The 19,355-nt window shown below is 56.7% G+C and overlaps 1 protein-coding gene across 1 annotated transcript in view; it reads right to left on the minus strand.

The window, feature by feature from the left end:
• FAM53B (family with sequence similarity 53 member B) overlaps positions 1-19,355 on the minus strand; it is a 114,640-nt gene that overhangs the window by 70,415 nt on the left and 24,870 nt on the right. The window contains exons 2-3 of the mRNA XM_040254781.1: positions 10,176-10,429; positions 1,392-1,446 (exon numbers count right to left, since the gene is read on the minus strand). Coding sequence (XP_040110715.1) covers positions 1,392-1,446; positions 10,176-10,253 — 133 coding nt within the window. The 5' untranslated portion in view covers positions 10,254-10,429. The remainder of the gene's footprint in view (positions 1-1,391; positions 1,447-10,175; positions 10,430-19,355) is intronic.

A 19,355-nucleotide genomic window follows, 5' to 3' on the forward strand; every position in this document is an offset into this window, starting at 1 on the left:
GCCAGGTGAGCTCCCTGGTTCCATTTCCCCGGGGGGCAAGCACCAAGGAGGCCACCCAGGGCTCTCCCACACAGCTGCGGCTTGAGAGTGAGAAGCAAACAGTCATTCCCCCGCCCCGGGGTCCAGCTCTGCCCACTGAGGGGCCTTGGAGTGCCACCCCAGATGTGAGCGGAGCACCCCTGCCTGCCGCCTAGAGCAGCTGTGGAGTCCAGGGGGACCCTGCACCTCAGATGCCCGGCACAGCACCACGCTCACTGTGACACGTGATAAGGACCCCCCAGGACCACCCCCACCTTCCACCTATGGGAATTGAGCCTACAGAAGAAAACGCTGTGCCCAGAGGGAAAAGGGCCAAGACAAAAGGCCACGGACACTGAACGCAGTCCTGGGGAGGCAAACCTGAAACCCCAAAGAGGGGACCCGCCACGGAAGCCCGGCTTATAGAAACTCATCAGGAGCCATGTCCCGGAAGCGGGCAGGAGTCCAGGGGAGAGGGCGCAAGGAGAAGCAGCCCGATCACCGGGAGCAGAGAGGAATCAACAGTCAATACAGTCATCCTTTCGGCCCCCTTATGGAAAACGGTAATTAACGCTTGCGTGGGAACAGGGCACCACGGCAACCTTTCTGGAAAGCATATCAGAAACACAAAGCAAGAGCCTTAAAAATGAAAATGTGCCTGCCCCCCCGGCCTCTCTACTCCACTCCTGGGAACCACCCAAAGGAATAATCCGAAAGGCAGAGTGAGATTCAGACACTGAGTCACCATCAACAGAACAGTCCTACCCAACAACCGAGAAACGAGCTACCTCCTTAAAAGACAATACTATAGACTCATTATAATGCATGGGATGGGCAGCTTTCATGCTACAGGGAAATGATGGGTCATTATTAGTATGCAGAAAAAAAAAGCAAAAACAAGTTTTAATAAATAATTTTGTATAATCATACGTTCATCATGGACTTGGCTATGTAAAAACTGCAAATGACAGAAGTTACACCAAAGTATTAACAGTAGTTATAACTGGGTGCTGGGGCTGTGTGAGATTGTTATTTTGTACTTTACACTAATGGTACATTTTTCTGAATTAAAAAAAAAAAAAAGAAAGCAATGAACATGGTCACTTTAATGATCAGACACAAACTCAGTTTCACTGCTGGAAATAATGTCTGTAAACCACGCCCCAGTGCCCAGCCCCTCACTCAGCCCCCATAGCCCCTGCCCTGCTCCAGCACTGCTGAGACCGAGACAGTTCCAACAACACAGAAGAGAGTCCCCAAGGCCACTCCTTGTGCCTGCGTCCAGAAAGGGCTTCTAGCCTCTCCCCCTGGAGAACTCGGGCCCTGGGGGAAGGCGCTCGAGGAGGACTGTTCGCAGCCACCTGGTTACTCACCCATGATTCCACAAGAGAAAAGTGTCGGTCCTTGACTCATCTTCTTTGGCGTGTGCTGCAAACAACCAGAAAAGCTATCACTCTTCAAGTTATAAGAAGCACGTCTGCACATGACCCTGCACTGATTCCCTTGCTAAAGTCACAATTAAAGCGGGGGGGGGCATCGTGGAGTGGGGGGGGGGGGGGAAATGTCAGATCAGGGAAAGGAGGGGGAAAAAAAAAAAAACCACACAAGTACTAAAAGAGACATCTGCCCATAATTAGGTCTGGGCTCTTGTCCGGAGCCTTGGGTGAACTATGGAGTCCATCAAGTTAACGGGCTTTAAAAACACACAAGGGAGCCCTGTGACTCCTGACACTAAGGGACTCGTCCACGTGAGTGATGCGGAGTCAGGAGGGGCTGGAGAGCAGCCTCCCCACAGCTCGGGGCGGGGAGTAGGGCAGGCGACCGCTTCCTGTCCCCAGGGACAGGACAAGCCTCCAGGAAAGGGCAGAGGCCCACCTGCCACCCCCCAGCCCTCCCTCCTGGACGCAAGAAGAGCAGCTCCCCTGTCTCTGTGAAGAAGTTCGAGAGAGTGGCCCTGGCTCGGAAGCTGTTTCGCAGCCAGGAGGGGCCCCCCCACCCGTCAAGACACCCTCGAGAACTGAAACAGAAACTCGGGTTGTGTCTGGTCTCAACACACGGCGACGGCCTCTGAACTCCCTGGTGCCACATTTCTACAGGGGTTTCCCTGTCCCCTGTAAACACTGCACATCTCCCCTCTCACCCCACACCTCGCCTCACTGTGGTCACGGGGTGAAAGGCCAGGGTGAGGGGGCCCAGAATAACCCTGCATCCAGGCACTCGCTCCACAGTGCCGCAGTAACCTGAGCCTGGAACGTTCCGGGGCTTCGTGCGCTAGCCGAGACCCAGGTCAAGAGGCCGGTCTGACCTCCAATGAGGAGACCGTCCACGCCCGTCGGGGCCCCAGGAAGAAGGGCCTCTCTCTTCCCTTCCTTCACTCATCCACTCGCTCAACAAACATGTACCGGCGACGAGTCACATGCAGGCTTGTGCTGGGGTAGAGCACGCGACGGTGAAAGAAGCTCTCGGCTCTGGAGGGGTCAGCAGTCACAGGGGGCTCTCACTTCTGAGCGGAGCCCCAAAACAGGGACGCTCCTGGCTGTTGGTCCCAGGAGCAGGGGGCGGGGGTTGGGGGGACGCAGGCCCTGGCTCTTTTCAAGCCTGGACGGGGAGGGAGGGTGTGGCTGCCGAGAAACACCTGGCCCCCCCAGATAAGAGAGGAGCTGGCGTCTGGCAGGGGCTCCCCACCCCTGTCCTCAGCTTGCCTGAGCTGGGGACCTTTGCCCTTGGTCAGCAATGCGTTCACTGATCAGGTTATCAAGGGTCTGTCCTGACCAGCCCGGAGCACAGAGGTGAAGGACGCGGCCTCGGCCCCAAAGAAGCTCACGTTTTTCTAGAGGTCAGACAACCAGTCCAGACAGACAGCAGGACTGGAGGCAGCTGGGCCAGGCCATGGGCGCTGGGAGCTGAAGGTCAGGGCGGACTTCCTGCGGGAAACAGAGATGGTCCTGAAGGAACTTATGGAGTGGGGGGTGCAAAGGGAGGCTGGGCTGTCCTCCTCCAGTCCCCCACCTTGGATTGAAGACAATCCTTAGGTTTTCAGGATAGATATCCCTTCCAGGGTCCACCCAATCGACAGCCCTCCGGGGAAATACCTGGAAAAAGTTAAAGATGGGCTGCCTCTACCTCCCGCCCAGCTTACCCCAGAGTCACTGCGTAGAAAGCAGGTGTGACAGACATTCAGAGCCCTGACTCTGGGCAGCGCAGCCTGTGGAAGCCAGGCAGGCCCTGCGCCCAGGGAAGGTTCAGGAGAGAGAGAAGCTGGCCTGGCTGAGGCCACGGGCCTGGCCGGCCGAGGGGGATGGCCCCCGACACTGCAGGAGCCTTTATAGCACGGAGCCAACACCCACTGGAAACCACAGTCCCACCTCACCTCAGCATATCCCCATGAAGGGCAGGGATGGGGGCCCTGGCGCAGGCTGGAGGCCCACAGAAACCTGAAGCAGGGCAGGCCAGGGAGAGCTGAAGGGCACAAGGAGGCGGGAGCCGCATGTCACCACCCTGGCACACGCAGGGGCCACCAGGGGCCCAGGTTTATGGACGCGGAGGGAGGCACACTGCCCGCGGACCATCAGGGGTACGCTGCCCACCAACCGACCTCTCGCTCAGCAGGCATGTTTCAGGAAGAGGGGCACCTGGGTCCCCTCCCCCGGGAATGTGGCCCGCGAGCGGGCACCAGAGAGGCTGGGGTCTGGGCCCACAGAGAGGAGCCACTGGGTTAGCACGCAGGGCGCCCCTGGCCCTCGAAATTCATTCATTCAGTCATTCATTCACTCACCCAGCGAGGACCTGCTCGCCAGGCTGGGGGGGCACGCACTAGTGATACGACCGCTTCTGGCTCCCCACGCCGCCCAGCTCGAGCTCCACCATCGTCCACCAAGGGACCAGGTGAGCCCCTGACCTGGTCCTGGGCTCATCCTGCACCATCCGCCCTCCACACAGAACCAGGGGGCCCAGCCCCTGTGGCCACCCCGCTCACAACAACCTAGATAAAACCTGGCTGTGCCCCGCTCCTCGCCGCCCACCAGGCGCCCATGAGCCAAGGCCGCATCCACCCCGGCCTCACTCACGCTGCTCGGGGACGGTCCGGCTCGCTGCCGCCCGGGCCTTTGGCTCTGCGGCTGGTTCCTGTCACGTGGCCTCCCTGGCGGCCTTCCCCGGCTGAAATGCGCCCTGCCCACCCGCGCTCTTCTCCACGGGACCTTGCTAAAAGCTGCCCCCCCACCACCCCGTGCGCATCAGTTTGCTTTGTTTCTGGGCTCACACTCCACTCGCCCCTGAGATCGAGCCTCCCCGAGGCTGTGGTCCGGTCCACAGCATCTCCCCCCTGCAGCGGGCTCCCCGGGGCTTCTCTGCCGCCCCGCAACTGCAGCCGGCCGTCAGCCCGAGCCTGCCCTATCACGTGCCTGGCGAATGCAGGGCCGATGGAAACACTCTCCCTGGACGCAACCCACTGCCCTCCCAAATCACTGGCCTCCTGCCAAGTCGCAACCCAGCAGGGGAGGGGGACAGCATCAGCTAGATAAAGTCGGGGACAACCCCCCCACACACACAGCCTCTGACTCTGCGCCTGGGGTGCAGGGGGATCGGCCATCGTGCGCACGGGGAGCTGACAAGGGACACCTGCTCCGTGTCCCATCCTGGCACAACCCCCACCGCACTGAGTGTGAAATGGCACGGCAGGTGGCGTGCGCCCTTCTTTTGCTGACAGCACCCCAATTTTGCACTGGGGCTCCTCCCCTCCCCACTGGGCAGTGTCCTGGTGGGATGTCACCACCCCCCTACACCAGCCCCCTGCACTGCACAGGGTGGGCCTGGCTGACCGGACATGCCTGCTCCAGGGCTCTGGCCCCCCCGACCGAAGGGGTGCTGGGCCAGTCCACCTGGTGGGGAGCCCCCTACCCACCTCCACCATCCTCCCAGCAGGCCTGTCCCTGCCCTTTCCGGGGACTTGTCACCAGTTCTCCAGTTTCTCTCTCGATCACGCCAGTGGATTCTCTTCTGCTGTATCAGCGGGAGGTGGCCCCAGCTGCTTACATCCGAGGAACCCTGGCCAATTTCATGGGGGTCTTCAAGAAGGATAACGGGGGAAGTAGGCTCGGCCACTTGAAGGGATATCATGCAACCGCTCAAAGCGGTGTTTGGGCAGAGGTTTCCAGTACCACGAGGAAGCATACTTTGTCAGTGAAAGCTGTTTCACTAAAAAGATACAAGGAAACCAGCCGAAATATGTAGAGGGCAACGGTGTTTCCCTGCCCTCCCGTCCCACCTGAAAATGCAGCTCTCCCCTCTTTCTTTTCCTTCATCCTCATGTGATGCTCGTTTCAAACTGGTTTTGTGTGGAGACAAATCCCATCAAAGTAGCAGTAGAGAAATGTTGACTAACAGGACGCTGGCAACTTTAAGGTCAGAAAAGAGCTGAAAGTCATGAGCTAACTACTTCCCCCTGGGGCTTCTGCCTCCCGTTGGGGTAAAGAAAGAAAGAAAAATCAGGGCCCCCAACTCGCTTTTTGAACCCCGTCCACAAGGTTGGGCTGGCAGCGGGCAGGCCAGGACATCACATAACCCACCGCTTCCCAGGGGCCCGTGCATACGCCAACCGCTGGCCACGCTCCCTGGGCCCAGCACCAAGGATCCCCCTGGACTCCAGGTTGTCCAGGGCCGGCCTATCCCCACTGCTTTGTGCTGTTCTGCAGCCAGCCTCCCCGACCCCTCGAAGCCCTCTGCACCCGCTGTGCGAAGGCTGATGAGCCCACTGCTCTGTGGACAACGATGTGGTGAGGCCCGACTGGCCCCCCGGGGCAGGAGCGGGGGAAGCTCTCACCATCTGTGGTTCCACAAGACACTCAGGGTTCGCACATGAGTGTGCGCCCAGGGCCCTCGCCGTGTCCCCAGGACGACGAGCTCTGCTCCTGGGGCTGCTCCTGCTACCCCAAAGCCTCTGTTCCTGAGCACCCCGCCCTGACCAGGGCACAGCCTGGCGCCCGGGAGACTCCTTGCATCAGCAGAGAAGGCTTGGAATTACACCTTCCATAGGCAAGAAAGAAGTTGGAGACCAAACGGAGGTTCCAGGGGCCGTCTGTCTGAGAAGCCCTGACTTAAATAAGACTCAATTCAGGTCATCATTTAATGAGGAGCCAGCTTAGACAGAAAATGGCCGAGCTCCTCTCTGGGCATCACCACACGTCTTCGTGGCTTCCTTCTGCAGACTAGGGCAATGACGTCACTCTTCCTTCCGCTGATGCCGCCCTGGAGCGACGCGGATGGGCCCACGCTCATGCGTTGGGGGGATAACAAGGGCAGTGCTCCGGCCTCTGGAAGGGAACAGGGTGAAACCCTGGGCAGCGGAAAGCGGGAGACAGAGGCAGGTCAAGAAGAGAAGCTGAGAAGGGAGAGGCGCCCCCAGGGTGGAGGCTGATGGACGCAGGGTGGGCGCCCCGGCTTCCCAGGCTGCAGGTCAGCCATGGGGGTGAGGGGTGGTCTCTGCTGCCCAGGACGGTGGGGGTGCAGACTGGGACAGCCTCGGGCTCCGTGCACTTTGGGATTCCAGCCTGGGATCCTGGCTGGGGCCCCGTCAGGCCTGATGCTGACTCCAGGTGAGCAGGACAGGGGAAAAGCCTGGGTGCCTGGGGCAGCTGACATGGCCCCTGAACTCTCCTGCTGGGCAAGACCCTCGGAGTCCTCATCTGACAAGCGTGGAAGCAAGGACCTGCTCCAAAAACATTGAGTGTCTGTTGTGGCCGGAAATACCTCCAGGCTGAGGAAAGTGAGGTGGCCTGGAGCCCCCGCCTCCGGCCTCTATCCACCCCCCAACCCCACCACTCCCCGGCCCTGTCCTCCAGGGAGCAGGGCACCCCAAGCTCCCTCCGGTCTCCAGCCTCCAGAGAGAGGGGCTGGGAGGCTTGCCTGGGGAGGAGGGACCACGGGCCCTCGGCAGGAGCGTGGGCGGGCGGGAAGGAGCTCAGCGAACGTTGGCCCCAAGGTCAGATGTCTGGGCGGCCTTCCAGCGGCAGCAGCTAATGTTAGCACACTTGGAGGAAGGGCCACTCACGGGGGAAAGGAAGGCGACCGGGCAGAGTGGGGGAAAGGGGAACCGAGTCATTGCACTGCCCCCCACCCCCGGGGCGGGGGTAGGCGAGACCGGGGCTCTCAGTCCCTTTGCTGTTTTCTCACCTCCCTGGGGAGTAGGGCAGTCACGTTGTCACCAGTGTTTTAGTTTATAGAAAAAGGAGAACTAGGAAACCTCGTCGGGGACCCTCTAAGCAAGCAGGTCGGGGCCTGGCTACGGTGAGGTGCCCAAGCCTCTCCCCTCCCACCGTCTCCAAGCCCCCAGGGCACGTTCACCTGCAGCTTTTTTAGGCTCTGACCTCACTGCAGGGCCTCTCGCTTCCCTAATTCTGAAGCTGCCTGGGGGTGATTCACCATTCCTTTTTTTTTCTAAATCTGAAACCCCAACTTCTGGTATCTTCTTAGTCAGATGAGAAAACAAAAGAGGACAGCTTTTCCCTCTTTCCTGTCATTATCTTGATGGTATTTACCCGAGGATGATGCGACCCGTTTAGGAAGTTGAAGCTAACCCCCCACCACCACCATCTTCCTCTCACCCTGGCTGGCTGTGCAGAGCGGATTCTAATCAGTTGATCTCACGTTCTGGGGCTGTCATTACTTGGCTGGTCTTATCTGGGATGGGGGCGTTCTTTCTTTGGTTGTTTATGGCCCGTGCTTCTTCCCAAGGAAGTCCAGGCCGGTGGCAGCTCAGGAGACAGGCTGGGGGGTGGTGTGAAGGCCTTGGTGGTGGACGGGGCCTGCACCTGAAGCCTGCGTCCTGCTCGTCTGTGCCCCCCTGCCCCTGGGCCCCGTTTCCTGTTAGTCGGGGATGTGGAGGCAGGGCACCTTGGCGGGCCCCCCGCAGGCCCTGGCCCCTTTGCCTTCACTGTGCCTCCACCCCACCATGAGGGCAGAAACCGGCCAGGCCCATGACGTGCCCACAGGCTGACACAGGAGAGGCCCCTCTCCAAAAGCGACTGCCGGGCCCCCTTCAGTGGCTGTTTGCTCCCCTTGGCTCGTTGCTCCTTTTTCTTTTTCTGAGAAGTTTTTTTTTTCCTTCCCCGGCTGAGGCTGGGAGGCCGCCCTCCTCCTTGGCGGGGGCTCAGGCCCTGTCTCTTGGAAGAGCAGCCCAGCTGACCACAGGCCCATGGGCCCCGGAACCAGCTCCACAGCCAAGCCCAGGCCGGCCCACCTCCAGATGGCACCAAGTTCAGCGGCGATTGAAGCAACAACACAGCTGGAACCAGACTGGTGGGGGGAGGGAAGGGAGGAGGGGATGGGGGTCCCCGGGGGCCTCGAGGAGGCCTGCACCCTGAGAGCCGTCTCGTCTTGGTCAGAGCTACTCCACGTGAGGTGCTTTCATTTCGCCAGGAAAACACGCACCTGGAGCAGAAAACGGATCAACTCATACCTGCACCCCCTGAGCTAGGAAGCTGAGTACCAGAGAAGGGACTCAGCAAGGTCGCGTTGAGAACCTAGCTCCATGAACCCACATTCCCTCCCTCTGCCAAGGTCCCCTGAGCACCTACCACGGACTGTGCCCAGGGTCAGGCACTGGGGTGGTCAGCAAGGAGCCAAAGAGACAAAAGTCCCTGCCTGGCGAAGCTCGCATTCTGGGGCAGGAGTCAACTCAGGGAACAAGATCAAAACGTGAGGAAGGCTGGTGGTGCCCAGGAAGGGAAAAGACCAGGGAAAGGGCACAGAGGGCATGTGGGAAGGGAGGGGGGTAGTGGCCCAATAAAAGCAGGGAAGAAGGGAGGGAACCCTGCTCACGGGGGGGTGTTCTGGGCCATGGAGGAAGCGCACGGGCCCCGAGGCACGTAGGCCAGTGAGGCGTGTGCAGACTGAGGGGGGGGAAAGTGGCGGAGAGCACCCACTGGTCACGGGGGTCAGGGTACGCCAGCCCCCATCCATCCAAGTGAGGGTCTGGCATGTTGCTCAGCCTGAGTGGGGGATAGCTGGTGGAAGGCTCTGAGCGGAGGAGGACCGCTCTGACCTGCATCTCCTGCAGCTGCTGCTGCTGGAGAAGAGGCTGCAGGAGCCAGAAGCAGGGGCCAGTTCCCATGAGAGTCTGGGCAAGAGAGGACGCAGGCGGGACCAGAGGGGAAGCAGCGGGAATGATGGGAGCAAGTCCACAGAGAGACACGTTCAAAGCAAACTGGAAAAGGAAGGGATGACGGACAGACACCGGCTCATCCTGTGGAGTTCCTCCGGCCCACGGTTCCCAGTGAAGCCCTGCGGGGTGGACGCGGGTCTTGGTGACTTTCACAAGCTCCTGCAAGGACCTGAGACCCACCTGCCCACTCTCAGCATGGGTGCTGGGGAGGTATCGGGGGAGGAAGCCCACGAGAGGTGCTAACACGGGGTCTCACAGGGGGCTGTGAAGGTGCCAGGAGGGGTGCCCCCAAGCCCTGTCCACAGAAGCGGCAGAGAGTCCTGGGGACAGACCACCTGCAAAGCCCACCACCTCAAGAGTGTTCATGCCCGAGTAGGACTGCTTCCTGCTTCCTCAGCAAGGGGCAGCCCACCCGCTTCTAAGGAAGGAGGGCTGGAAGGACGACCAGAGGGCCGTTCCATTCCTGGTCTAACAAGGCCGGGCTCCCTGCCTCTCTGCTCCAGCTCATCAGCCCTCTTGGTCAGAGAAGAACCTTGTGCAGGGCCGCCAGCACTGGGCCCACCACCCGGGACCCCAACCACACCCTCCTTCTCCACCGGCTCCCGCTCCTGACATCTCTGAGATGGCAGCTCTTATTCCAACCGCCCTTTGGAGGCCGGGCCTTATCCTGGTGCCACCCCCCACCTTCTGGAAACCACCTACCTTACTGGGTGGAGGCCAGGAGGGATGTGGGTCTCGGCCTGGCAGGGGCGGCAGAGCCCCACTTGGTACTATTCACCGGGAGGGTCAGGGGGGTGGCCTCCCCTCACCACTCTCCAGAAGACTCCACCTGGGCCAGCTAAAAAGCCAGGCTCTGGGTGACAGCCCGCCGCCCCTGCAGCCACATCTCCCAGAGCTCTGCTCGCGGGCCCTCTAGACTCAGTCTGCTAAGCCTGCCTGTTCAGCTCACAGCCCCACCAGGACATCGGGCCTCCCAACGAGGCCACCAGGTCCTTACCGGCTCAGGGTTGAAGGTCCTGCAGGCCACGGGGTCGGCTCCCTGCTTGTCGAGGCTTTGACTCAGGATCATCACCATGGTAAGGGCCTCAGGCGCTGGGCACCAGCCCAGGGTGGGCACGAGCCATCTTCAGGTGGGCAGACAGGGGGGGCAGAGGTGACTTCCTGGGGTGTCTCCCGGGCGATGACGTCAGGAGAGGCTGCTCCCCATTGGGGTGGGGCTCCTCCAGGAAACAGCGGAGTGAGGTCAGCTCTCTGGAAAGATAAAAGAAAGGCAAAGGGACTCAGGACCGTGGAAGATGGGGGGCCCAAGAAACACAGCCCCTCCCCTCCAGGTGGGACCCTGCTGGGGAACGGAACTGCCTCACCACTGAACTGAGATGCTTTCTGGGGGTGGGGGTGCGTGGAGGGACATGAAGGCCAGAATCACCTTCCTGGGAGTCCCCATGCCAGCCCTGGAGCGTCCCTAAAGCCAACACCCTGGTGGGCACAGCAGCGTCTCTCAGCTCAGCTGTGGCACCTTTTTAAGACAGATCTCGGGGTCTGGCTGGTCACAGGCCTGCACCCCCAAAGTGTGCTCAAGCCCTGTGACCTCCTAGGCAGACCCGACCCTACAGACAGCCCGAGGTCAGCTGATGTTGAGTGCTCACCCAGCCCACAGTCGAAGCCCATGCCACTGGCCCTTGGGCAACCAGCAGTAACTCCTGTTTTCCACCCAGGTCTGAACAGAAGCTACTGGAAGACCTATGAGGGCACATGCTTCCTGTCCTTGGAAGCATCACATTTCCACAGTGACACATGGGCAGCAGAGGCGCCTCCATACCTGTCTCCTTCCTCAGAAAGAGCCAAAACACACCACATCCCTGGATGGGGGGCGGCGGAAGGCCTGCACACACACCTCTGAGCTCCCAGCAGTTCCGGACCCTCTCTCATCATCATTCTACACAGCCCAGAGTATCTCCCCAACCCAGTGTCATCTCCCACCAAGCAAACACCCAAAGGGTACAGCCTGCAGCCCACGTTGGGAGAATCACTCCTTACAAATTAATTCCTCTGATCCTATCTCCATCCCACCCCTCTGAAGGTTACACCTTCAGAGAAAGTCACAGAGATCCACGGAACCTGAAGATCACCATCAAAAAGTTAAAAAAAATAAATAAAAATCGTAAAATAAATACATAAAAAGCAGCTTCTAATCTGTAATTAAAAACAAACTGGTCAGCGCAGGAAAATGTTTTAGAATCTGCTGCTCTGTGTAAAAATTAATTGCACAGTGGTATTTACTTGCTGTCCAGATCATAAATCATATTTTCCTGTTTACTTCGATTAGACTTTACAGTGGGTGTTATTGAAATTGCTCAATTACAGGCCAGCTGGCAAGCATGGGAAAATTACCTTCTACTGTTCTTCGAAAACAAGGTTCATCCAAAGTGCAAAAGCAGGGCAGGGGAGGGGGGAAATCAATACATTTTCAAAGGGTTGACTGTTCAGGAGGGAAGCCCGGCGGGGTCCCCAGGTCACACCGGGACACCTGTTTCAAAGCCACATCCAACTAGAAGTGACACACGTTCTGACCAAGTATCATCTGGCCCAGCAAAGAATTTCAGATCACTTGTCCGAGTCTGGCCAGGAAGCCGAGCCAGAAATGCCCACCAGCCCCCAGGACACTTGGCTTGGGAGCAGGGGGGGGGCGGGGCATGTGTACAGGAGAGCACCCGGAGGGGTGCCCTGAACTCCCCCTTCAAAGGGACCCTTTGTGCAGCTCAGAGTCAGAGACCGGGCCTGATGGCGGCCAACTTCTCTCCGGGTGCAACATCAATTCAGCTCTGGGGCCGCCAACCATCACCCCAGGCCCAGGGTGACCCGCCCTCCCCAGGCCCTTCCTCCTAGCAAGGCAGGAGGGTTCACTGGTTATAAGCTCAAGTCCTGAGCCGAGCACACCTGAGCCGGAATCCCACCTCTTGAAATGTGCTGAGTGCTCTTTGCCAAGTTACTTCCTTTCTGAGCCTCGATTTCCTCTCGCCATAGAAGACTGCCACCAGATTGCCTCAGAAGACGGCTGCATCTTGAGAAAATACAAATTCAAGCCGTTTGCACGGTGAGAAGCCCTAGCTCATTTGAAGAACTGCTCGTTAAACAGTAGCCACAGCCACTAGTTTCATGGCGGAGCCTGTGAGTCCTGATCTTTTCTCAGCAATGGACACCCAACCATCTGTCCTCTCAAAAAAAATTTTTAAAGGCAGAATTTTAAAGCTAAAACTTTTCAAAGCTAATGTTCCATCTAGAGAGGACTGGCTATATTATGGTCGATCCCTGTGGTGAAAACAGTAAGAAAGATGCTGTGGAAGTCTTATCACCATGGAAACAAGCTATCCCATCTGATGTCGCCGCTGTGTACCAAGCACAAAGCTGGACAGAGGTGGTGGTGCAGGCGTCCCGGCTCTCGTGTCTCTGCTCCCAGCAGAGCCCTACAGAAGGCCAGAGCACACAGGGGGAGCAAGATCGGTGAATACCAGAGGACCACATATTCCTGGAAACTAGGGCAGTCAGTCGGAGAAGGCAATGGCAACCCACTCCAGCACTCTTGCCTGGAAAATCCCATAGACGGAGGAGCCTGGTGGGCTACAGCCCATGGGGTCACTAAGAGTCAGACACGACTGAGCGACTTCACTTTCACGCACTGGAGAAGGAAATGGCAACCCACTCCAGTGTTCTTGCCTGGAGAATCCCAGGGACAGGGGAGCCCGACGGGCTGCCATCTACAGGGTCGCACAGAGTCGGACACGACTGAAGCGACTTAGCAGCAGCAGCAGGGCAGTCAGTAAGCACGGCAGGCGCTGGAAGGAGAGAGGTCCTGCACAAGCCCTGTCCTCAGGAGCTGTGGAAAGACAGTGCTGGGAACACAGGCACCACAGCTCCCAGAGGCAGACAGGAGGAAGCGGGGGACCCAGGCTGAGTCCTAAACAGACACCTCTGCACAGGGGCCAGTGATGCACAGCACTGCTGGAAGAGGCCGGGAGTGGGGACAACCCAGACGGCCACCAGCAGGCAATTGGTAAGAGAAATCACAGGGCCACTGTGTAAACGAATAACACCCCGTCACCTGCACCGCGGTTTTAATGAGGTGATTCTAGTAGTGCCGACATGATACACTGTCCAAGATTCACTGTAAATGAAAACAGCAAGGGGAGAACAGTGTGGTCCCATAACCACGTGGTCCTGGAGTGGAAGAAGGCATACTTTGAGTGTACAGCCTTACACACACACATGCACGTGCTGTTTGTGTATTTCATCCAGTGCTTGTAAGCATATTAACACCTTTTTGATCAAAAAGAAAATAGGTAAGACTTCAAGAGGAAGGGAGGAGGCAACTGGGAAGAGGGAAGCATGAGCGAAGCCCGGCAGCCCGGCTTGCATGTGGTGGGGGCGGCCGTCAGCCCACTGGTGACAGGCACACAGGGTATGTGGAGAAGGGCAGCAGCGGGACAAGGGGCTGGAAAGACAAGAGTCACACCAGACCAAAGGCGCTGATGCCAGGCTCCATCTTACAGCCAGGGGAGGGTCCCCAAGGAGCTGGTGTTGATGGGGTTGATCAGTTGAAACGGTCATTTTGTTTGTTTTCTTTGCAACACCTAGCAGGGTGTCTTGACTACACCAAAAGCTTCACACGTTTCTGGAACCAGGCTGAATCGTAGCAACTTTTGAAATAATCTGGGCACATTCTCAGACCCTGTGAGGCAAATCCAGACCGGCAGAGCCTGGCACCATGTGGAATTCCCTGGGATTCCTTTGATCCGTGGCATGGGCCTGGCCAAGCTCACTGGGGAATGCCAATGCCCGTCCAGGGACTCAGAGCCCAGCCTGAGAACAGGGCCAGGGACTTCTCAGGCAGAAGCCAGGAACTTGACCTTTAAGGGACAACTATGTGCCCAGCTCTACCCGAGGTAAGAAGGAAGTACCCCGGAGTCCACAAGCGACAAGGGAAAGACCTGCTGAGCTCATCTGTGGGGCACAGATCCTACCCTGGCCTGTTCGGTCTTCTCTGAGCCCATTTTAAGAACGGCTTCTGACTGAGAATGGCTTCTATCTACTGAGCACCGACTGTGTACCAGGTGCTTTATATTCACTAGTTACACGACAGATGTAACTATTAACAGTTTACAGACAGATGAAGTAACCCACCAGGGTCTCAGGGGTGAGCTCCCGAGCCTGTGCTGCCCACCGGAGCCCACCTGCAGCAAAGCCCCACCTGACCTGCCTCTCCATCCCAAATGCATCCTTCAAAGCCCCATCGAGCAACTCCCATACAACCTAGCAAGCGCACTACTTGGCACGTAACTCAGAAAAATGCAAGCTTATGTTCACACAAAGCCCTGCACATGAATGCTCATAACAGATTTATTCATAACAGCCAAAACCAGGAAACAACCCAGATGTCCTTCAACGGGTGACTGGCTGAACAGACTGTGGGACAGACATGCTGTGGGATGCCCCTCGGCACTGGAGAGGGACGAACCTTTGATACCTACTTGGATGAATCTCCAGGGAATTATGCTGTGTGAACAATCCCAATCCCCCAGAGGTTAATTACCGCCCGACTCTTATTTATGTAACAGTCTTGAAATGACAAAGAGACAGAATGGAAGACTAGCTTTAGTTGCTGCTGGGGGTCTGGATGGGCGCTTGGGAAGGCAGGTGGGAGAGGGAGGAGGATGTGCTTACGAAACGGGCGGGGCCCTCGAGGTGATGAAAATGTTCTGCATCTCGACTACGTCTGTGTCGACTTCCTGTTTGCGATTTGCACTGTCGTTTTGCAACGTGTTAACTGCTGCGGGAAGCTGAGTGAATGATACACAGCATTTTCTACGATTTCTTAACAGCTACATGTGAATTTACAATGATCTCAAACTTTAAAAACAAACGTTTCCTTCCAGTTTTATTGATATAAATGGATACACGGCACTGTGTACGTTTCAGGTGTACAGCGTTACAGTCTGACCTACATACATCATGAAATGATGACCACAAGTTTGGTGAACACATCCATCATCTCGTAGAGACACAAAATGAAAGAAGCAAGAAAAAGCAATGTTTTCTTGTGTCAAAATTTTATTTCAAGACTTTGTTTTTTGATGTGGACCATTTTTTTAAGCCTTTATTGAATCTGCTGTAATATTGCTTCTGTTTTGGGGTATTTCGGCCATGAAGCACATGGGACCTTTGTTCCCCAACCAGGCATCAAATCCATAACCCCTGCATGGGAAGGCGAAGCCTCAACCACAGGACAACCACTGGTGTCACACTTTTAAATGGAAAAAGCCCACTCCATCGACGCATTCATCAAAACTCATAACACCAAACACCAAAGAGTGAATTACACTGCACAGATATATGAAAAAAAAATTTTTTTAAGGGGCCCACGTGGCTGCCACTGCCTGTACAGGACATGTGCAGGGTGGGGCAAGGACCCGTGCTAAGGGACTGGGCAAGCCTCGCCATCGCCCTGCAAGTCACCTGACTTCAGTTTCCTCATCTTTAAAACCAAAGTGAGAACACCTTTGCTCTGCCGGCTGCCGGGAGAATTAGGTTAAGCAAAGGCACATAACAGCGCAGCACAGAGAAGGCCCCAGACATCGGTGCCCACTGCCCAGGGCACCCACGATGGTCAACGGGCACCAAGTGACACTGCCCGGAGTCTACAAGAGGCCTCGACCCAGCCCATGGCAGCCTGGCTCCAGGTCCTCCTCTACCTACCCCTTCACAGCTGTGCTTCCAGCCTCCAGCTCCCAAGCACCAACGACAGGCTCACTCATTTCATCTAATTCCCATGAACAGCTGTTGCTGCTAACTGGATTCCCATTTTCCAGATGAGAAGACTAAGGCTCCGGGAAAATAAATCAAGCATTTGCCCAAGATCCTGCAGCCTAGAAGGGGTGATGGCGAGATGTGAATCCAGGCCTGCCTCCTCAGGACGCTTCACAGACAGGGGCTGACTTGGCTTTGTCACATGAGCCTTTCCTAACAAGCAGCTCTCTTGGTTTTGTTTTGCAACCTGCAATGTGCCTTCTGCAAGCCCCTGAACCCAGCTGTCTGATGTCACTGTGGTTGGAGACGCTCAGCTTCTGGGGAGTGGGAACCCTGCCCGGTGCACACCAAATTCCTTTATATACGCAAAAAGTTCTGTAAACTCTCAAATTCTATATAACTCTTCAGAAGATTACAGGAGTTTACCAAACGCTTCTGTAATGCATTTTGAAGAGCTACCCTTTGAAAAGAAACTGACCACACTGGAACTCGCCCAATTAAATGTTTCCTTCTTTTAATATCCTTATCCTGTGTTTACTGCTTGTGCAACTTAGTTTTATAGCAGGAGAATATCTCACCACCCCAAACACAGGACTCAGAGCAAAACCTAAACATGACCTTGGCCGCTGACAGTGATTTTCCTGATGGCCTGAGCAAGTCGTTCCTCTCACAGCCTCCATGTCCCTCCCCCTCCCGTTAACCAAAGGAAATGGGAGAGAAACAGCAGTTCTGCAAGGTCCTGGAGAAGGCTGCGTGCACTTCTCAGCTTCGGTGACTTCTCAGCTGCTGGTGTGACAGAAGCAATCTGTGGGCAGGCTCTGGAAGCTAATTTATGAAAGTTTGAGGAAGTGCATCTTTCAGGGGGCCATGCGGCCTTTTGCTAGATCCCGTGACAAACTCCTGGAAGGGTGGAGAGGAGAGACTGAATCCTGTGGTCACAGTCAGGGTCCACCTCTGCCAAGAGAAGGGAATTAAATCTGCCCGGGGAGGCCTTTTGCTTGCGGCTTGTGTAGCGAAGGCGTCTGAGTTTAAGGATAAAAACTTAAAAGCTGCCTAGGAACTTTTATCAAGAGCCCATACTTTCCCAGACCGAGCTGATACTGGAAAGAGTCTGCAGTTTCAATAAGAGGACATGCCCAGAGAATGTGTTTCCCAGACGCTGGTGGAACGCTTAAACTAACTCCCTTGGCCTAGGTTCCCAAGTCTTCAGGTCCTACTGAAAAATGACCGATCAAAGAGCGAGGCCTTCACCACCTGCAATGCGCTGACAGAAAAACAGAGACAGATGAGCCCTCTTACATCAATACTTGAACACCAAGGACACGCTTGACACCAAATATCACTGATTTAAGGCAACTCCACAGCAGAGCCAACAGACAGCAAAGAAATAACCTTTTATCCACCATCTTCCCAGGAGCTTCCTGGTCTGTGTTTGTGGAAATTAACAGGTGACATGGGATCTACCTTTAACAGAGCATGAATAAAATGTTAATCACTCAGTCGTGTCTGACTCTTTGCGACCCCGAGGACTACAGCCCATCAGGCTCCTCTGTAGGATTCTCCAGGCAAGAATGCTGGAGTGGGTTGCCATGCCCGCATCCAGGGAATCTTCCCGACCCAGGGAAGACCCATGTCTCCTGCATTGCAGGCAGAGTCTTTTACCGTCTGAGCCACCAGAGCAATCAGGCCCCCAGGCTTACCACGTCCTCAGAGCAGCCCTCCGAGCAGGCACTGCTGTTTTCCCATTTTACAGAAGGACAAGCTGAGGCCCAGGGTCACCCAGCTGTGAAGGGTGAAGCAAGGATTCAACCACGTCTGATGGATTCCAAAGTCTCTGTCTTAACCACCGAGGCTTCAACTCCAGGATCTGTTAACATTTATCATAATTATCCCACAAATATTTGCTCTCTCAAACGGACCAGATACCGAAGCACAGACGCTGGGTTTGCAAGACACCCCTTCTCTATACGCTCTTCCCAAGGTGCCCCAGGCCACACCTCAACCTTCTGGGCTTAACGATGGAACAGGCACTAGGGGTCCCACAGAGGCAGGGAGTGGGGAGGCAGGAAGGTGGGGGTGAGAGCATGCGGGCACTGCTTCGCCACCCCAAACGCAGGGAGGTGCAGCCACGCCGGGCGCCAGGGAGGAGGTGAAGGGCCTTCCAGGGAAGCCAGGGCGCCCCCAGGCCTGGGGCAGTGCTGCCGCTCCTCGCTACATCAGATTCTGAGTCCGTCAGCCCCCATCTCTCTGGGCTCCCACAGCCCACCCTGCCCTTCTCTCCAAGTCCATTTCCAGGGCGCTCTGGCGAGCTCTCCCCTCCAGGCGTGTCGTCCGGGTGTGGGCCTCCTCTGGCCTCAACAGAGAGGCTCTGACAGGAGGAACCTGATCCATGTCTGTTCGCAGAGTCAGTAACACGCTGGGGGACGAGCACTGGATGCAAGGTCCAGAATCACTCCAGGCTTAGTCCCGGGCGGGCTGTGGCACCTTGGACGCACATATGACTTTGCTAAGCTTTGTGATCTGTAAGAAGTCAGCCCCCTCAAGTGGGAAGTTAAGGAAGGAAAGGTCTGCACGGTGGGGGCCCTGAAGAGGGGTCTGGGGGACCGAGGTCCCCAGGTGAGCGCAGTTCAAGCACAGAGGGGGCCCTCCTCCAGCGCATGGGAACTGGCTACCAGGTCACAGAACAGGCTCACCTCACTGGGAGGTGCAGTAGCCGGATAATTGAATCCATGATTGAGTCTCATGGGGGCTCCCATTCACCTGTGGCAGGTGAGGAAACTCGGCTCAGAGAACCAGCCCGGCCTGGCTACACCACCCAGCCGACTCATGGCTGCCCGGGATTCTTGGAGGGCTGAGCTGTGAGAATAAAGCATCTGCTGTCCTTAGAGACAGCATGCTCACCCCATCTCTGATCCCTCATCCCAGAGTAAGGTGTGTCGTTGGGGGTGTTTTCTGTAGTAACTAGGGTGATTGCCATTCCTTGGGCTAGACCTCCAGGTAGTCAAAAGCCGCCAAAGGCCCAGTCTTGGGGGAAGGATGAGCGGCCACGCCACCCAGCGGTAGAGGGACCCACCCGGTGCCCTGCGCTGAGCAAAGCGGCCCAGGTTCCCTCATGAGGCTGTCTTGATGGAGGGCAAGCAAAACCCTTGCTTTGGTTCAATGAGCTGTTGAACCAAACTGGGACTCTGTTCTCTGGGACTTTACACAGTCACTCTCACAGTGCTAAAGGGATCTGCTGTTGTTATTTTTTTTTTGTTTGTTTGTTTTTGTTTTTTAAGCAAATAGCATTTCAAGAGGAAGGGGAGGAAGGACATTATTCAGGGACATGAAAGTGTTGAGACCCGGAGCCAAAACAAATCTGAACATGGGAACGAGA

Source organism: Oryx dammah, unplaced genomic scaffold (genome assembly GCF_014754425.2).
Source record: "Oryx dammah isolate SB20612 unplaced genomic scaffold, SCBI_Odam_1.1 HiC_scaffold_14, whole genome shotgun sequence".
NCBI classification, from domain to species: domain Eukaryota; kingdom Metazoa; phylum Chordata; class Mammalia; order Artiodactyla; family Bovidae; genus Oryx; species Oryx dammah.